General features: G+C 41.8%; 3 protein-coding genes and 1 non-coding gene across 10 annotated transcripts in view; 1 reads left to right on the forward strand and 3 right to left on the reverse strand.

Moving 5' to 3' along the window:
• LRP2BP (LRP2 binding protein) overlaps positions 1-948 on the reverse strand; it is a 37,470-nt gene extending 36,522 nt beyond the window's left edge. For 3 of the 6 annotated variants that reach the window (XR_011470718.1, XR_011470719.1, XM_070408189.1), the window contains exon 1: positions 535-947. The gene's annotated coding sequence lies outside the window, so the exon portion shown is untranslated. Of the gene's footprint in view, positions 1-534 lie in introns of all 6 variants that reach the window. The other 3 variants (XM_070408194.1, XM_070408196.1, XM_070408195.1) reach the window with 1 other exon arrangement.
• Positions 525-3,439, forward strand: ANKRD37 (ankyrin repeat domain 37). 2 transcript variants are annotated; one of them, XM_070408199.1, is made up of 5 exons: positions 528-632; positions 823-975; positions 2,002-2,093; positions 2,613-2,816; positions 3,064-3,439. In XM_070408199.1, coding segments are annotated over exons 1-5 (477 nt in total). In that variant the 5' UTR covers positions 528-605; the 3' UTR covers positions 3,065-3,439. The 2 variants fall into 2 exon arrangements, with proteins under 2 accessions (XP_070264299.1, XP_070264300.1); XM_070408198.1 differs by lacking the exon at positions 3,064-3,439 and having other exon boundaries at positions 525-632; positions 2,613-2,820.
• UFSP2 (UFM1 specific peptidase 2) lies at positions 2,585-20,187 on the reverse strand. Its single transcript, XM_070408188.1, is given in 13 exon segments — positions 2,585-3,876; positions 6,395-6,519; positions 7,376-7,452; positions 9,781-9,905; positions 10,109-10,273; positions 11,499-11,645; positions 12,937-13,129; positions 13,511-13,668; positions 15,799-15,865; positions 15,947-16,130; positions 16,819-16,897; positions 20,111-20,133; positions 20,136-20,187. Coding segments are annotated over 13 exon segments (1,482 nt in total). The 3' UTR covers positions 2,585-3,789.
• On the reverse strand, positions 17,235-17,399 carry LOC139007903 (small Cajal body-specific RNA 1). Its single transcript, XR_011471034.1, has one exon. It is a non-coding gene; the product is annotated as a small Cajal body-specific RNA 1 (non-coding RNA).
• Positions 20,188-20,252: the final 65 nt, after the last annotated feature.

Here is a 20,252-nt window from a genome sequence, read left to right on the forward strand (position 1 = left end):
GGGCGGCTCGCACAGGCGGGGCCGCGGGGCTGCATATGGCTCCCCGCTTCCTGGCTACGTGCGCGACAGCAGCCACCGCGAGCTCCCCGCGACTCCCACTTCTCCGCAGGGACAAAGGGCGGGCCGCGCCAGCGTGAGACGTGCCCAGGCAGGCGCGCCGCATGGACGCTGCGGAACCGCGGCCGCCCCGACACCTCCCGCCAGGGCGCACGCGCACTGGGCTCCGCGGGGCGGCCTAGGGCCCCGCCCCCAGATGGGCGGGCCTGGCACCGCCTCGGGGCCAATCGGCGGGCGGGCCCGCGCCGCTTCCTCCCCCTCCTCCCTCCTCCCTCCTCCTAGGCAGCTGCGCCGGGTCCTGGGTTGCACGTGTCAGTGTTTGTGTACGTGCTGCAGCCGCGGGGCTGGGACGGGCGGTGCAGCCAAGGGTTAGGCTGCTGGGGCGCGGCCGGAGCTGGGGCGCGGCGGCGGGGGCCGGCCCCCCTCGTCCCGCGGACTTTAAATTCTCCCGCACTTGGGCGGCTTTTGCACACATACCTGCCAGTCTGCCGCGAGTGCCCCGCCGCCCTGCACGCCCAACGACTCGTGTCCTCTGCTTCAGGCGGAAAATGCTGTTGTTTGATTGCAACTCAGAGGTGAGACTCGGACCCTTTTTGTTCCGCAGGCTGAAGCTGCCAGATGTCTGTCTTCTTGGGAGCGCTGGCGAGGGTGACTGTGGAGTGGCCACTGGGCGCTGCCTCTGCAGAGTTGGGAGGTTTTCAGCCCCAGGAGGGCGTGGGGCTGGACAAAGGCAAGGGGGGTGCTGGAGCTGCTCTCTTCCCGCAGGTGGAGAATCTGACGCATCTGCTGGAGGCCGGGGCCTCGGTCAACGCACCCCCGGACCCCTGCGAGCAGTCGCCTGTCCACTTGGCCGCAGGTGGCGGCCGGGCTTGGTTTCTTCTCTGGCAGCTGCAGACCGGCGCGGACCTCAACCAGCAGGTAACTAAGTAACTGACTGTTACTGTGCGCAACCCTCCGCTCCGCCCCAAACCCACGCAAACATTTCTTAGTCGCCAGGGTATTCAGTTGTTAGAAACATGTCTACGTAGCGATGTCCAGTAGTTAAATACACGAGATGCGAATGTAATTAAAATTTTTGTAGTAGCCACAATAATGAAGTAAAAGGAAACATGAAATTAATTTTGTAATTTAAACCCATTTATCCACAATATTATCATCTCAGCATAAAACATTACCGACAGGTATTTTACATTTTCTTTTTGTATGTCTTTTCAACCCGGTGTGCATTTCATATTTACAGCGCATTTCAATTCAGGCAAGCCACATTACAAGTGCTCATTAGCCATATAAATGCCTACTGGCTACTACATTGGACAGCATATACAGGGCTGCAATTTCAAAAGGAACACTTACTGTGTTATCAAATGAAAAGTCTCAGTATAGCAACTGAAATATTTGTGAGGCATGCTCACAACTGTTATAATTTTCTACATAACTTTTTGTTATTCCTCACCTGGGGATATTTTTTCCTTTGAGTTTTAAAGTGGAAGGGGAGGGGGGCGGAGAGACAGAAACATTGATGTGAGAGACACACCCATTTGGTTGCTCAGGTGGGGTTTGGAATCTGGACCTGAGATCTTTCAGTCTGCCTGCTACTGAGCCAACTAGCTGGGGCTGTACATAACTTTCTTTATGGTAGTCTACATCTTCCATTGAATATTGAAGTATGGTGAATTTTAAATTGCCATTTTTTATACTTCCATAGAACTCTTACTTTTCTATTCACTTAAATTTTAGTGTATGTGCTGTGACTGCACACGTTTTTACTAATGAAAGTTTGTATTTAATAACATACCGAGAACCTTATTAAAAAAATACTTGAATTAAAAATTCAGCCCAGTACCGTGAAGGTCCAACTAGGTTCCTTAAACAATAAACTTCACCCACCAACTTCCAAAGAAAGTATTTTGGAGAGAGACTAAAATGTGTTGTCTTATATTTAAGGATGTGTTTGGAGAAGCTCCGCTCCACAAGGCAGCGAAAGTTGGAAGCCTGGAATGCCTTAGCCTGCTTGTAGCCAGTGATGCCCAAATTGAGTAAGTGTTAAACTTGGTGGCTTCAAATTGGATTAAATGAATCAGACTTCTGAAGCTTAATTACATGCACTTTTAAGAAGGATGCCTGTCTAATGGATAATTTAGTGTTTTCATTTAAATGTTAACTGAGGCTGTTAATATCTGATACTATTCACTTTGAAGAAGTGAAGAGTGGATCCTGAGCAATCAGAGGGGGCAGAATTACACCTTAGTTTTGGTTTAGGGAAATCCATTCTATATAAGTTCTCATTGACTTTCTTGGGTACTTATCCACTGTATTGAACACAGAATACTCTTTCATTCATTCAAAATTGAAATGCCCACTCTGTGCTGGACTCTGCTAGCCACTGAGGACACCATAGTGAACACAAATGGAATTTGTCTGTGCTTCCTCTACCTCTTCTATTCTGCGGCCAACATTTGTATGAGCCCAAAGCTCCTTTGTTAGAAAGATATATATTTTAAAAAGGCTAAACAATTGTTAAGCTTTATTTAACTCGATGTTTATTTTAAATTTAGTTTATGTAATAAGAATGGGCAAACAGCTGAAGATCTTGCTTGGTCATGTGGATTTCCAGAATGTGCCAAGTTCCTTACGGCAATTAAACGTATGCAGACAAAAAACCCAAGTGAACGATCCAATAGAGATCACTGTGTTCCGGTGCTCAGACAGAAACGAAGTTTCGGGAGTGCAGAAAATACAAGTGGGAAAAGGAAGTGTTGGTAAGTAACTCAGTTTCTTCTTTCTTCCTTCCTCAAGGATCTCTTATTTGGCACAGAAATTATTGTTTCATTTAAATATTGGCAGTCTTATTCTAGTATGTCTTTTTCATTCTCATTAACACATTTTAAGATCGGTTATAGTAACTACTATTAGGTTCTAGAAACCAAAGATTGTCCTGCATAGTAGAAGGTTGGGGAGATAACCTGTTAAAAAAGATTTTAATGTTAACATGTTTTTTAACAACAGATGACTTGGTTATGAGGAGGTGTGAAGAGGCCTTCACTTCGGGCAGATCTGCTGCTCAGCTACAAGCCATGGCTTTCGCTCATCAGGCGTCTAAACTCCTTCTAAGAAGGATGAGAGCTTTCTTCTAAGTGAAGATAACATTTATGAATGCATGTATTTACATGCCTACAATATTGTGGTTGCGCATACTTTGTCTATTAAGTTTTTAAAGGAATGTCTAAAGACTAAATTCTTTTTTGTGTGTAGTATTTATAACCTTTGGAAAAAAATCAAGGTTAAACCATCAAACTACACCCAGGATTTATTTGAAAATTAAACTTATTTTTTATTAACAAATTTATAATAAACTTTACTACAGTCTTTGAGTCCAAGGTATCTATAATAATAAAGTGTAATATGCAAATCGACCGAATGGCTGAACAGCAGAACGACCGTCCAGACAACCACACTATGACACCCAGTGGCGCCAGGCCAGCCAAAGCAGGTGCAATGTGATTGGTCACCCAGAGAAGGAGCACCAGGCTACTGACCAGTGGGCTGCAGCGGGTGGGCGGGGCCTGCCTCTGCGGGGTGATCCATCTTGGAGCCCCAGCCGGTTGTGTGGGGTCTACCATTTTGGGGCAATCAATCATGGGGCTCCCAGACTGCAAGAGGGCACAGGCTGGGCTGAGGGGACCACCCCCTCTTCGCCCCCGAGTGCACGAATTTCATGCACCGGGCCTTGTTTTAAATAATGCTTGGTCGCTGAGGAAGACATAAGTTATAGTACGCATCCTTGTTCCAGAAGTCTGGACCCTTCCATCCACACCAGCCCTAGATTGGGAAAAGGGAAAGGAAAATGTTTTACAAAGTTACAGGACTATAGGACCAAAATTGTAAAATTTTACCATCCTGCTCCATTACCATCCTGCTCCATTAGGAACTTGGAATAAGACTCTTTAAGTACCTATATAACTCAAAGATCCAAATTTGTATGAAGTATAGAAAAGTAATTTATTTGGGTCCCTTTCAGATAGAATAAAAAAGTTTAATTATACTCTATTTAATCAGAAGTCATTAAGAAAAGCTTCCTGTGGTAACTAATGCTCCAAATTCCATGTTTTATTGATGCTAAGATGTATAGTTTTGCTGTTCTGGCAGGTAGTGGCATGGGACAGTTTAAGTGGCAGCCTGTTTCCTTAGCAGCCCAGAAAAGACTGCTGTGTGCCATGCAGAGGCGTCACAGCTATGAGGAAATACGGTCATGAGAAATCTCAGCTTGCCCTTTGAGTGGCATTCATTTTCCCCTGGCTGTAATCATTTCCACTTTGCATTCATGTCAGCATTCATCCTTTTCTCCAGCAGAGAAAATTACTTTCAAACAAAACCTCATTGTGAATATAAAAGCTTATCAAATTTCTTCTAGGGCCATTGATTTATTTCCTTAAAGACCCAGCTAACAACTTGTCTGTGTTGTATGATCATGAAATGAAATGCTTTGTTTGCTCGACACTTGTGAGGAGGCTAGCTAGGACTCTTAAAATACCACTGAGTGCAGGACAAGCCTGGTCTTACTCCTTACGCTACCTAACTCGGAGGCTGCAGGGTACTGTCAGGGGCCTAAAGTCAAAGTTCAGACCTCCTCCAAAAGAGAGTGTGTTAGCTGATCCCTTAGTGTGGAGACCAGAGAGGTGAGTTAGAGATATTCTTTAGTTTTGTTTTTCTTTTTCTGATTGCAAAAAATAAGGTACACATTGTAAAAATTCAAAGGACAGGAAAGTAAAACATTAAAAAAACCCTCCCCCCAAGTCAGTCCTACTGCCCCTACTTCCAGCTGTTAAATTTGGTTTGTGGCCTGGCTGTTGTGGCTCAGTGGTTGAGCATCAACCTATGAACCAGGAGGCTATGGTTCGATTCCCGGTCAGGGCACATGTCTTGGTTGCAGGCTCGATCCCTAGTAGGGAGCGTGCAGGAGGCAGCCAATCAATGAATCTCTCATCACTGATGTTTCTCCTCCCTTCCTCTCTGATATCAGTAAGAATATATATTTTTAAATTTGTCTTGAGACATGTTGCCATACACAATAAGCTTCTTTTTATTATCTATTATTTTCAGCAAAACTTCCTCTAATAATTTTAATGTCCTAAAATCTGTGTTGTTTTTTTTTTAAAATATATTTTATTGTTTTTTTACAGAGAAGAAGGGAGAGGGATAGAGAGCTAGAAACATCGATGAGAGAGAAACATCGATCAGCTGCCTCCTGCACACCCCCCAGTGGGGATGTGCCCGTAACCAAGGTACATGCCCTTGACCGGAATCGAACCCGGGACCCTTGAGTCCTCAGGCTGACGCTCTATTCACTGAGCCAAACCGGTTCGGCCTGTGTTCTTAATGATAAATAGGAAAGAAGGCTTATACTATCTCTAATCTTTTTGTGACGCTTCACTCATGTAGGCCTTCTCCAGGTAACCAGGCTCAATTTTTTTTTTTTTTTTAAGGGACCTGGGTAGAGAGGGTGTCAAAACCAGAGACTGATGGGAGTGGAGAGGGGAGCCGTGCTTTCCTCTGAGGGGACTGGCCGGGAATGTCAAGCAGGAAAGCTCCAAAGCGGGTAAAGTGGCAGAGGCAGAGCTTCCCCGTGGCCCTGCTACAGACTGATGGTTTGTGTCCCTTCAAAGTTCATAGGTTGAAACCTAATCCCAATGTGATAGTTGGAGGTGAGGCCTCTGGAAGGTGACTAGATTATGGGGTGGAGCCCTCACAAATGGGATTAGTGCCCTTTTTAAAGAGGCCCCAGAAAGGTTCCTCATCTCTCCTACCATGTGAACACAGTGATAAAGACAGCTGCCTATGAACTAGGAAGTGGGCCTCACCAGACAGCTTATCTGCTGGCACCTTGATCTTGGACACCCCAGCCCCAGCACTGTGAGAAATAAATGTCAGATCGTACTGCTTAGCTATTGTTGGTTAATTCTAAAATTATAAAGGTTTTATACTTTACTCTCCTACTTCAAGGCATTGATAGACCTCAATACATTTGTTTGTGCAAAGCTGAAAAAAATCTTCAAAGGAATACATTTATCAGCTTTGTGCTCCATTATTAAGTTCAATAACTGAGAACATTTTTATAACCCTAACCCAAATTGTTTCTTTTGCAATTTACTTTATTTCCCTCTTATCCTATCTAGGGCTATGGTGAGAGACAGTCACTCACTATAGCCCTAGATGCCTCCTTATAATGAGGGTCGCTGCCCTCGGTTTATTATCCGTCCTTCTGTTAACAGCCACTTCACTATCGTTTGGCTCTCGTTTCTTTGTCTTCTATCTAAATTTGTGTTAAATAGATACTTACCTTTTCCAAAATAACCTGCAGATCTTCAGCGCCTGTATAATGTGGATCTAAAATCAGAAATTTTATCTGCCCTGTAACCTCATTCCATGCAACTCCCAGTATCGTGTGGGCCAAAACTCCTCCTCCTAGAGAAGAGGAAATATGAAATATGAGAAGCATACATTAACCTCAACTTCCTTTTCAATTTTAAAAGATTGCTTTGCCTATTATCTAACAGCATTAAAATTTTCTAGTCTACATTGTAAAAGACCACAATGTCAAATATACTCTGAAAAGATAAAATTACATCTTCAAGATAAAGATTCAATCGTATCTATAATTAGAAGGTTTATATTCCACTGCCATATCCATGGAATTACCTAAACTGGATTTAGAAAGGGCCACAGAGGGTCTAAACTCCTCCCACCAGCGACACAGTCACTGCTGTGGTCCACTCAGCAGGGGGCGTGCTGTCTCCAAGGAGACAGCCATCCACTCATTCAGTTCTTTCTGATATTCTGCTGACATATGCCTTCCTCCATTTCCTACACACACCCGTTTGAGCTTTCCTCTGCCATCACAGGAGCCGTCTTGTTCCTCACAGAATATGAATCTTTAGATCAACGAATCCAATCCTTTTATTTTACGCATAAAGCCCAGAGATTAAGCAATCTGCAGTCATGGAACACTGCCGGCCACGTTAGTGACAGACCTGTAACTTACGATGCTCATGCCTCTTCTCATGCTGCTTTCAACTCTTTACCTATAGGCACACCTTTATCATTTACCTTCTTAGCATTTTCGTCTGGTTATTATAACCTTTTCTGCCTTGCACATTTAAAAATTTCCAAAGGAATTTGGAGGTCAAAGTGTATGGTGTAAAAGCTAATTTTAAAATGGTTTACAATGACTGATTTTAGGTGACATTAAACATTTATACTAATGGTAAGTTTTACTTTCTCTCCACGCCACCTAAGAGCCCAGGGTGTCCCAAGCTCGTACCGATCATCACTGGAGTTCCTTCACTCTGGAAGTGATTGGCCAGTGCCCGTCCCTGAGAGGCCATTTCCGAACCCTGGCTGGAAAGAAACCGTTTTCTATTAGATGAATCATTTCTGACACTAAGGTCATATCAATGGGACCATTTTTGCTTTCTTTCTTGGTTAAAAAAACACACAAAACCATACAGCCCAGCCTGTGTGGCTCAGTAGTTGAGCGTCAACCCATGAATCTAGAGGTCACCAGTTCGATTCCCGGTCAGGGCTTGATCCCCGGTAAGGGGCGTGCAGGAGGCAGCCAACTGACAGTTCTCTCTCATGGCTGTTTCTATGTCTATCCCTTTCCCTTTCTCTTTCTCTGAAATCAATAAAAGCATTAAAACACACACACACACACACACACACACACACACACACAAAACCCACCCATATGATTTTAAATGCAGTTAAGTGGTAAGGAACTGACTGAGCAAATTAAAGCAATATAATCTTTCTAAACATTTAAGGCCATTAGATACGCCAGGAAAGAAGCAAGACTACCTGGAACTGCACAAAGGAGGTCTGGGTTTTTAACATGAGATTAAAAGTGGTCACCTGGATGCCCAGGGGGCTCTTATGGGTGGATTTATTTCAGAAGAACCAGTTTTAAGTCCCGGTTCTTGTCTTCATGCTGTCAGACTCTGAGTCTGTATTTCCTCATCTGTAAATTGGGACCATAATACCTGCCCTGTCTATAGGACAGGAGAGTCCAAGACTAAAACAGACAATGTCTGTGAAGCCAGTGTGAAAGGTAAAAAATGTTTTCAAGCACAACATGTTATTTTTATTTTTTTGAATTGATTTCAGAGGGAAATGGAGAGAGAGAAACATCAATTTGTTGTTCCACTTACTGATACATTCATCAGTTGTTTCTTATATGTGCCCTGACCAGGGATGGAACCCAGAACCTTAGTGTATCGTGACAACGCTTTAACCAACTGAGCTACCAGGCCAGGGCAACAACATAATGTTTTTAGGGAATGTTACAATGTTCTATACAATTTGTACTGTTGAGAAGACAAAGACAAAGATGGAGACTTTTTTTTAGAATTGAGGTGTCAGGTGGTGGTAAACCTTCGCTCTTGCCTAGTAAGGAACGCATAATGTTTTAATGCGCCAAAACTTCCACTTTTTAACTTTTAATAAGCATATACTTCACTACTTAACCTATCATTTATTTGTTGGCACTAATTTCTTTTAAAAAAATGTATTTTATTGATTTTTTACAGAGAGGAAGGGAGAGGAATAGAAAGTTAGAAACATCAATGAGAGAGAAACATCGATCAGTTGCCTCCTGCACACCTCCCGACTGGGGATGTGCCGCAACTAAGGTACATGTCCTTGACCGGAATCGAACCTGGGACCCTTGAGTCCGCAGGCTGATGCTCTATCCACTGAGGAAAACCGGTTAGGGCCGTTGGCACTGATTTCCACAGCCAGTCCAGAATGCAATAGTGAAACCAGATGTGTTGAAGTGCGTGGCTAAATAAAGATAAAGTTACTATATTTAAAAAAAAAAAAAAAAAAAAAAAAAAAAGATAAAGTTACTATATTTATAAGGTTGTCATAATAGAAAATGTATTTAAAACATAAGCTCACAAAAGGAGGAAGTTAGTTATCGTCCCAGAAATCAATAGTATTGCCCTGGCTGGTCTGGCTCAGTGATAGAGTGTCGGCCTGCGAAGGGTCCCAGGTTTGATTCCAGTCGAGGGCACATGCCCGGGTTGTGGGCTTGATCCCCCAGTAGGGGGCGTGCAAGAGACAGCCAATCAATGATTCCCTTTTGTCATTGATGCTTCTACCTCTACCTCTCCCTTCCTCTCTGAAATCAATAAAAATATATTTTAAAAAAAGAAATCAATAATATTTAATTTAGATTTGCTCATAGCTTAATGTTGGAATTATGACTAAGCTATACTGGAAAAAGTGAAATGAATATTTTATTCAGACACATAATTAGTTTATTAACATCTTAAGAAGAAAAAGTGCAAGAGGTAAACAAGAAGGTCAGTCGTAGATCAACATTTGCTTTTCTCCTTTCAAGACTTTTTAAAAACTTGAGCATAAAAAAACTTGATTTTCTTTAACTACACTCGAAGTTGACATATATCCAAGTTTTTCTCTTCTTGGCTAAAATTAGGCCTCAACCATATAAGTATGCATTATAGATCATAAACTCCAAAGTCTTCTGAAGATTAAATAAAAAAAAAATGTAGGGTTAAAAAAGAGATTTACAGAGTAATCAGACAATGTGGAGGAAGAGAAAGGAGTGAAAACAAATGTGGGGGAAAGATACAATTTTTCTGTTATTTTAATAAAATGACAATCTCGCTTTGAAATGACGTCTTTACTTTCTTAGCGTGTCCTTACCTGACAAACAGTATTTTTGAAGTTACGCCAATCAGTTGGTTCAGGACCAGCTGTACCTCGATAGACCCAATCCACTGCCGTGATCCCACAAATGTTGCTGGTTTGTCCCCGGCATCAACTAGAGCCTTTTTGTATTGAAAATACAAAAAAATCCATATACAAGACAGCTATTAAAATTACATGTAGGGCCTTTTCCCTGATTAGCAGGGCAAGTTTTTCCTTCAGAACAGAAATCAGTCTGTACTCCGAGTTAATAATAATTAATGGTAATATAATAAGGGTTACTGAAATGTGCACGTGCTCATCATGGAAAGGGCGTGTTCTGTACCTGCTGGATTTCTCTGTGTGTTGGGATGGACCTCTCTGTGTATCCCTGGTGTTTGAACCAAGAGCAGATGGTCTGCAGCGATCGATAGGCACAGCCCCAGCCATTGTCATCCATCCGATCCTGCATGTAATGATGATAACTGTACAGGCCCTGGACCACATAAACCTACGTAAAAAGAACAGAGCCTGAGAGAGAGGAAACATTATATAGTAAACTACTAGAAAACCATCAAGAGGTACTGTTTGAGACTCTAAGTTTTGTATTTCCTCTTCTGTGATTCTATGCCTCACAGAGTAAGACTTTTAACTAGAAATAAGTGTCTCAAGATTTCCTATATAAGCACAATAAATGAAATCACTTAGATCACTGACATGCTGACTAAAGATACATTTGTATGTATGTAAGTGTGAGTGCCCAGCCAGTCTCTATGGGAAGCAGGTGGAACTGCTGTCCCAAGCACACTCTGCTGGCCAGGCCTAGCAGCGGGCCCCAAACTCCTCGAGGGTAGACTCGGGGTCATATATTCATTTTTACTTCTTGAGATTTCCTTACAGAGCACCTGGAGACTCAGCAGGTATGAATAAATGCCACAACAAGATGGCCAATCGAGCTCCTGCTGTGGGAATCTGAAGGCACAGAGTGAATCGGGCAGAAAGGAGCAGGGAATGAAGCTGAAACATGCATACAGTGAGCAGCGACAAGGAAGTAGAAAAAGCTACACATAAGCAGCAACAATGAGGAAACAGAAGCTCTGAGGCTGAGAAAAGGCAGAGTAGAGAGAAGGCACAGGCCAGTCGGGATCAACAGTAGACAGAGCAGCAGAGAGGCCACCACGGAGTCCATATAGGCCCGAGACTGAGGCAGCGGCTCTGTGCTAAGAGGCCAGCTGTGCAAACATTCCTATCTTGGATGTCACAAGATCTTTTCTAATTGGCCTACGTGTATCCTTAAAGGGACCCTTCGCCTCGCTCCTTATTTCACAACCTTCAGTAAAGATCTAATACCCTTTGCAAGCAGGTACATGCTGCACAGAAAAACACTGTAGGGTCTTATCAGACTTCTGCTACAGCGTGGTTTGGGTAGAATATGCCCGTAATTAGCATGATTTCTCAGGTTCAGAACAAAAGTAATATTGGACAAGCCTATAATGAAGCTGGGGAATGGAATTTTAGTAAGAGAAATGTGGTCCATGCTAGCTATTCCTAACCCTTTTAGACCACTGTGAATTACTGCTATCTTAAGCACTTGATTATTAAAAGAAATGGATGATAAATTATGTTTTAGGGTTGACATACATTGTGAATCAATCCTTACAAATTCCACTGGGTACAAACAACAAGTGAATGACGTTGGTGATCAGCTGACTCCCAAAAGTAATTATTAAACTCACCATACCAGTCTCCATGTTGGGTGGACTGAGATAAGCGTGTGGATTTCTAATGTAACCATCTTGGTATGGTTCATCTGGAAAGTGGTAAGCATTAGACCTTTTGAAGTAAGGTCTGTCATGAGGCAGACTGAAGAGATCGTGTAACTCCTAAAGGAAGTCAGAATCAATAGGGAAAAAAGAAAAACAGTTAAACGATTTAGATTTCTAGTCAATAAACTCAAACTAAAGATATAAAACAGAAAATTACATATCAGTTGTGAAAGTTATCAAATACACTCATGATTTAATTCATAAGGTCAAAGAGTGTGAGAACAAAGTAAAACCAAACAAGATTTATTTTTTCTTATCTATGTATGTAGGTAGAAACTGAAAGGGAACACAGAAAAATGAAAATAATTTGTTAAGTGTGAGAATGAACTATCTGTTATAACACAGTCTGTTAAAATACATCCAGGATAAAGACTGGTTTTGAAACAGCCTTGTGAGCAAATTATAACTAACAATGATATAATTATTTTAAAAAATCATGCTTAGAGCACTTAACAAGTATAAGGAGTAGTGATTAAATTTCAGAGTAGAAATTGGTGGCATGAAACCAACCAATACGGCACTGAAATAAAATACACATGTTCAAAATGCAAAAATATTCCCCATAGTATAACAATATGTAACAGTTACTTTGAAAAGCTGGATGTTTTCTTTTTCATGTCTTCTGTGTACTCTAGCAGTTTGAAGGGATCATTAGCTCATGGGGCTGTTGCCTCTACATAGCACTTCATCTAGGCCAGAGGTGCACAGAGGGTTCCAATATCACACCTCTTCTCAGGGGCATGAGAGGGCATCTCAGGAAGAGACTCTGATGCAGCCGGACAAGGCCACACATAAAAAATACATACTCTAAAACCAGTTATTTTGTCAGTAACCTCATTGCTTTGAGTGCTGATCAGGTTTTCTTCAAAGGCCTCTACTAAAACCCAAAGAAGCCTGGGGCGTGGAGGAGGGGTGGAGTATTACTGTAACTCCTAACTAGGATTAGCGTGAATCCTAACTGCCCTCCCCTAACTGTAATCTCTCGCTCACAAACCTGGAAGGAATGAAAGGGAAAGGAATTTATTAATACTCATCAGTTTCTCTAGGGATGGAAGAACATTTCAATTCTTCATTTCATTATGGGAAACTAATAATTTCATAGAACATATGAACCACACTGAGCATATAAAATTCAAATGTTACATATGGGTTTCCCATATTTTTTCACTCAAAATACTTAAAAAACAAATTCCATGAGAACAGAAATGAAATAATACGTAAAACTAATAGTCGGGCTCCACATTTTAAAATTAAATTGTAAAATAATTTCCGTTTATTAGAAATATGTAATTAACTATGAAATGGATGACAGCCTTATTTTTTCTAAGAGTGCATGGCTTGGTCTCACCTCTCTGTAGGCCTGCAGCTGCCCATCTGGAATTCCCGATGGATATGAAATTGTTACAAGATTTTTTCTCCCCGGCAATAAAAAGTGCAGTGGTTCAGGGACCACAATGGATGATCCTTTCATATATTTCAAAATGCACTTTTCCATATCAGTTAGTTGATTATGAATTGCATCCACCAGAAGTTTACGAACTCTGTGGGGGAAAATATACAGAAGTTATAGTGGCTCCGATAAATGATAAATGAGTGTGGAGTTAATATATCCCTAATGAAGTACAAAAAATCCCCACTTGGTTGGGCCAGGTTAATTAAAGGAAGTCTAACTTATGAAAGGTTAAATAAACTCTGTTTCTTCTGTGTAGATAAAGAGAAAACCTCATACTAGGTGTTGCAGACAACCCTACTTCCTCCAAATATTTAATTACTAGATGACTCTTACTAAAAAACAGGGAGTAATCATACTAAAAACTATAACCACCACCCTGGAAATGCCTACATGATACTTAGAAGTGGCCTCTGTTACTTTGGGGCAGGGTCCTCACTGACACGGGGCAGTAGTACTCTGGAATACCTACTTTCCCCATGCTTCTTCGGGGGCAACAGATAAAACTGCATCAACCGGCAACGCCATGGTCACATAGTGGTGTCCTCCGATTTCTCTTTCAATGACGGGGGTTACGGCGGTCTGAGAGGTTGACATTTCCAGCATGAGATCTATGTTTACTACTTGATGCTATAAAGATAAACAGTAATAGTCAACTTATAGCACAGTGAACACTAAATATAAAAGGATTAAGTAAAAGGACTTTTTAAGGACCAAAGCTATAGTAAGTTGTTTAAATGCTCAAATCTTAACAAAAATTATTCTCTGCTTCAAAATAACCTAAGGAGATGTGGCCAGTGAGTGGGGAGTGAAGATGAAATCAGACTGACTGTGGACTGATAGACATGAGAGCTGGTGTAAGTTCACCAGGGTTCATTATATTATTCTCTAGACTTAATTAAAAAAACAACAACAATGAATAAGATACAATAAACACACACTGAAGGAACTTTTAAACGATAGACCCCCTGCTCTAAAGACATGGAGAACTATAAACAAATATTGAATTCTATTACCAGGATTGGTTCTGACTGGCATGGAAGACATATTCTGAAAATACTTTTTGTATATTGAACAAACGTAGAAAAATACTGAGGCTACTGGAAGCCAGGCTTCTCACAGGGAAAAGATTAGGAACTGTGTGAGGCTGAAACAGAACTGGAGGTATAGACATGGTTTACATAGATAAATATGAGTGTATGTGTGTATATGAGTAGTATGGATTTGTACATGTGTACGCTCCTTGGAGGAATGGCTGACTCCTGAGTTGGACCAGGGAGTACATGATATGCCTGAACAGCTTGTGGAAGAAGGTAGGAAGTTCAGAAAAATAGTGTCAAAAACCTCTGGCGCTCGCTTGAAGAAGTTTCTATTGGCCAAATCTTGGAAACTGCGAGCCTCAAATAACTAACAACAGTAACAGATTATAGCTCATTGCATTGAATAAGAATCCATGCTTCTGTGCAGATAACACATAAATAAGGAAAAGCTCCCCTCACAGTCTTCCTGTCATCTAATAAATATGACATTAATTTAGATATGAAATGACAGGAAAAGCGCCACTTGGTATCTATCACTTTAATGTTGGATTCTGGCAAAAATGATCAGTTGATGCTAGAAGAGGTAGCATTTGACGAGGAAGAGGATCTATACATAGTCTTGAATTGTCTTCTCACGAGTTACTTCCTAATTATAAGGGAAAAGATAGTGCCCTCACAGAGGAGAAAGGTGGCAGATACCACATTAAGTGACCGAAGCTATCACCAACACTAGGGTAGCACATGCCTCTTCAATCTGATGTGCTGAGAAGAGCACAATATTACTTCTGTGGTATTCCCACCAACAATGCACAACCCGAATTTAATCAGGAGGAAGAGTAAAACAGACTACAAAATAGCTGACCAGTACTCCTCAAAATGTCCAGCTCCAAATATTGGTATTTCTCAAAGAATTATTTACAGCCCGTGATTTTTGTGTACACTTCAGATTGGTAACACCAACAGCTCCTGTGGACACCTCACTGGTATCTGAAACATGGCCCAAACCAACCTCAACTTCCATTTTTACTCAAGCAAGAAATGGTCATCCCATATCCAATTAGTTTCCAAGTGTAATCCACTTTATCCCCCAAATATCTCGTGTACTCTTTCCCTCCTCTCTATTACCTTAGCTACTAGTTTAGTTTATCTTCTCCTGAAGTGTGCCTGGCCCACCTCTCCAACCTCACGTCCACCTATTTTCCTCTACTGGCCTGGAAAAACACTACAGTCAAATTAATTTCACACAACTTCCTGCCTTGCAGAAGTAGCTTCATTTTTTTAAATCTCCAATATCGGGCAAAGTTGGTAGCACACGGCAGGCAGGTACTCAATAGTATTGGATCAAAAATCAACAGAACTAAGAACAGTATGAAGAAAAGTAAATCATTTAGTATCTCACATGGTAATAATGTGTTACTGTCATGTTTCAGAATGATTCCTTTTTATTTATTTTTAAATAATTTGTAAACGTACTCAAGCAATTTTATTTTTGTGGGAATAAAGAAAACATTGAAAAAAAGCATAAAGTAAGTATTATAATGGAACCAAAGTTTAGATATGAAAAAAGAGATATAATGTCTGGCCTGTCATTTATCTTTCTGGACCTCAGTATTCTGATCTATAATAACTAAGAGAGATGGAGTAAATAATTTCTAAGATCTCAACTCCAAATTCAAGGATTCAAAATTTTTACCACTAGGAAGGCAGGTGATTTGCTTACCACATCTGATAACTTTTTGTCTTTCTTCCTCATGAATTTTCGTTTTGTATCTTCTTCCTGTTCAAATCTAAATTTTTCACACACAAAGATGTTTAGCGTATGAAATGACATTTTGGAAACATTTCTAGCAATCTTCAAACATACTCACTGGATGAAGCGCAGTAAGGTCTTACAAGCAGAACTATCTGTCAGTTCTCCTGGGATGGTGTTCATGTCACTGTTAGGCCACACATACACCGAGCTGTGGCGGATTCTGAACACCAGTGCATTTGAAGACAGCTTGGTGGACAGGTCACTCAACACATGTTTTAGTGCCTTCTGGATAAAAATGTCTAAATTAAAAGAATATAAGTAGAAGTTGATGAGAAAAGTTTTACACTTTTCAACCCGAATGCTTCCAAACACACAAAAATAGAAGTCAAATTGGCTCCCAAATGTCCATTCCCCAGATTCAATAATTATACAAAATTTTTGCCTTTCTTTCGGAAAAACTGAGATAAAATTCACTGGCCATAAGATTCGTTTCTAGAATGAGTACAATTCAGTTGCTTTTAGTGTATTCACAAGGTTTACAACCATCACTAATTCCACAAGATTTTGATGACCCCAGAAGAAACTCTGTACCTACCAGCAGTCGTTCCTCATTCCCCCTAGACTTACTGTTGGCAGTCGATAATCTATTTCTTGTCTTTATAGGTTTGTCTACTTTGGACACTTCATATAGTAAGTGGAATCATGTATTATGTGGCCTTTTGTGTCTGGCTTCTTTCACTCAGCACAACAGTGTTAAGATTCATCTACAAACTCATCTTTTTTGCATTTGTACAGAGGAGTCCCATTGGTGATGGCGTTGGAACACACTGTCTAAGTTTAAATCTAAGTTATATAACTTACTAACTCTATGGTCTTGGACAATTCATCCTACCTCCCGCACAGTTTCATGTGCAAACTGGTGAGAATCTCAGCCTAGTTCATCAGCAATTTTTATAGTAAAAAAGGAGAGCTTTTTGGCTGACCTACCATTAGCAGTAGCTAGCTGAAAAGCTAGATCAAGGCCTCCTCTGATTCTGAAGAGTATATCCATAGTCTCTGAAACCACCTGAGACAAATGAAGCAAAAGTTCCATGTGAAACAAAACAAACTCATCCTTATATAAATGCAAATCTGAATTTAGGTTAAGGCGTTAATTAACCTCGTCTTTTCAAATCATTTCTCGAATTCTTCGTTTTATGAAGAAAACAAAACACCCTAAATTCTGAAGCAGGAGTTCTCAACTTTTGTCCCACACTAGAATCACTTGAGGAACTTAAACGGATTAATTGGTCTGGAGAGGGTCGGCATAAAAATACTTAAAAGCTCCCCCGAACCAGCGATTCTCATGTGAAAAAGCTGAGGACCACTGCTTTAAGATGTATTTCTACTTCTTTTCTTTTTCCAGTTGTGCCACTGAGTTATAACTCAGAGTGTGTCTTTACACACTGGGCTTAAAGACTCACGGCTTTTGTTTTAATATTGCACTTCTTCAACCCAGTTATCACAGCACATCACAAGCCTTTGGCACAAGGCTAGGATGCAGATAGCTCGGTTAGTATCGAGTGCTCTAAGACCACGTCTGTAAATTATAGTCAATCATGGGCTTAACAATGACACGAAAACACCAATGGTAAAGAACGAGTTTAAGAAAGGCACAAAAACATTTGACTTAATATAATAATACTTGGTGGTCAAGATGATGAGAGAAAACTAAGACATCATTAATGGTGAGAGTATGGACTGTAGAACTCTTCATAAGTCAATGTGGCAATGAGAACCAAAAGCCTTCTATTCACATTCTTGGAGTAGTGAGCCTGCATTTAGAAATTTAGTCTAAGAAAATCTGCAAAACAAAGATTCAGGTATAAGGATGTTAACCTAAATGTCAACAATGGCAGGCGGGTTAAATAATTAAAAATATTATATAGCCATGAAAAAATCCTGCTTTAGAAGAATATTTCAGAGCATAGGAAAATTCTTGCAACTTATAAAGGGGGAAAAGCATTGTAAAGTGGAATCTATTAGCAGTTCTTAATTTGGGTCCATATGCTGAGGTTAGGTAGTTGAAGACTTATGACAAATGACATGTACCATTTTGTTGGGGGGAGAGGAGGAGGAGAACCTCTGGGAAGAGGTTTCAAAGAGTTCATCAGAGTCTCAGATATTTCCCAAACAGGCTGACGAACCACACTACATAGTAAGAATCCTATTTTGAGATAAATGAATAAAGTACAAACATTCACTGAGCTCTTAAAAATGTAAACGACACGGTGCTAAATGATTGGACACATATTAACTCCGACCCTCAGAATATGAAGTAGGTACCATCACTAATCTTGTCATTTACAAATCTCTTGTCACACTTCTAAAAGAGCAACTGCTTTTATTTATTTCATAAATTGTAACCTGTTGAAAAGTCATAACCTTTACCCCCATTCTACTTCTGGGAATTTAGTCTAAGAAAATAATCAAGAAAGTTCAATACAAATTTAGCGTCAATGTTGTCCACTTATCATACTCTTGTTCATCACAGCAATACTCCCTCTCTCCCCCCCCCAAAAAAAACCCCACCTAAATAGCTATCAATAAGAAGCTTGTTAAATAAGGAACAATACCATTATACAAAATATGATGCACCCATCTGAGCAAAAAATATTGAATGACAGTGAAAGATACTGAAGGAGATAAAAGTTAAAAAGACAGGCTTGAGCAAATTTAACTCGGTGACTTACTGAATGATTTTGCACAATTTAACTAACGACTCAAGTCTTCTGTACTCTTCTGTAAAATGGGAAAAATCTACAACTTCACAGGATGGCTGTGAAGGTTCCATAAAAGGTCACATGTGCAAGCACTACCAGTGGCTCTCAACCTTCCTGATGCCGCGACCCTTTAATACAGTTGCTCATGTTGTGGTGACCCCCCAATTTCATTGTCACAAACTGAATATAATTAAAGCATAGTGATTAATCACAAAAACAATATGTAATTATATATGTGTTTTCCGATGGCCTTAGGCGACCCCTGTGAAAGGGTCGTTCGACCCCCAAAGGGGTCTCGACCCACAGGTTGAGAACCGCAGCAGACTCTCCCTCGACTTCTGAAGAAATATTATTGAAGCTGAGATCTGAAGGATGGGCAGGCATGAGTATGAGCAATTCCAAAGGAAAGATGGGGGTGGAGGGGAGGGGTGTGGAACCGGGTTGGGGAAGGCCTGCTTAGACCAGGTCAGAGACCAGGCGGGTGGTTGGAGGATGGTGCAAGGACAAGGATGGCAAGAGTCCAGGGTGAGAATTTACAGCCACGGATGTGGGCTCCACAGAGCTTGACTACTGATCAGACGTTCGGGAGCTGAGAAAAGGGAGATGCCAAGGATGACGTCCAGGGTTCTGGGTGCAGGGCAGGGTGGAGGGTGGCACAAGTAACTGAGGTGGGGTCGCTAAGGAAGAGCAGGCGTGGGGTGAGGTGAGGTGGAAATTCGTCAGTTTTGAACTCGCTGAGATGGAAATACATGAGCTATCTATCCATGCGGGGCTACAGTCAGTGGACAGAATAAAAGTAACTCAGAACAGCCCTGACCTCTTTGGCTCAGTGGATAGAGCGTGGGCCTGCGGACTGAAGGGTCCCGGGTTAGATTCCGGTCAAGGGCATGTACCCTGGTTGCAGGCACATCCCCGGTGGGGGGTGTGCAAGAGGCAGCTGATTGATGTTCCTCTCTCATTAATGTTTCTAACTATCTTTCTCCCTTCCTCTCTGTAAAAAAAAAAATCAATAAAATATATTTTTAAAAAAACAACTCAAAACAAAGGTCTAAGCTGGAGACACAAATTTGGGAGCAAGCACGGGGTGTAAAGGAAGCGTCCCAGGAGGACACCACCTCCTGTGGGGCAGAGGCTGCAGGACCTGGAGGAACCACTGCGCGCGAGGGAAACCGGAAGTGTCACATCACGGTTACTGAGAGTGTTTGAAGAAAGTTATTCATCTTTCCAAGATCCAATCCTTCTTCAAAACCTTCAAAAGCGCCGAATAATCCGCGGTCCTCAAAATGCATTCGCAAGGAGGAGGCGCAGGAAGCGCGTGTCCAAACGCGGCCGCGCTGGGGGATCAAGGCCTGTGCGGGGTGAGGTTCCTCCGGCCCCAGCGGGGAGGCCGCGGGCAGGAACGGAGCCACGGAGTCCGCAGCTGCCATCGTGGGCCCCGGCGGGACTAGCTCCTTTCGTGGCGGCCACCGAAGTCCCAGGGGGAGACGCCGGGGTCGGTGGCGAGCAGAGGTACTCACCATGTCGGCGACGTGGCGGTGAAGAGGCGCTGACGTCCGCCCAGAGGCTCAGGAGGCTGGTCTGGAAGTGTCGTCATCGAGGGGCGGGGCCTGGGAAGGCGGACTACAACTCCCAGCACGCCCCGCGACACACGTCAAGGGG

Source organism: Myotis yumanensis, unplaced genomic scaffold, assembly GCF_028538775.1.
Source record: "Myotis yumanensis isolate MYYU_CA2020_CCGP unplaced genomic scaffold, mMyoYum1.0.hap1 SCAF_3, whole genome shotgun sequence".
Classification (NCBI taxonomy): domain Eukaryota; kingdom Metazoa; phylum Chordata; class Mammalia; order Chiroptera; family Vespertilionidae; genus Myotis; species Myotis yumanensis.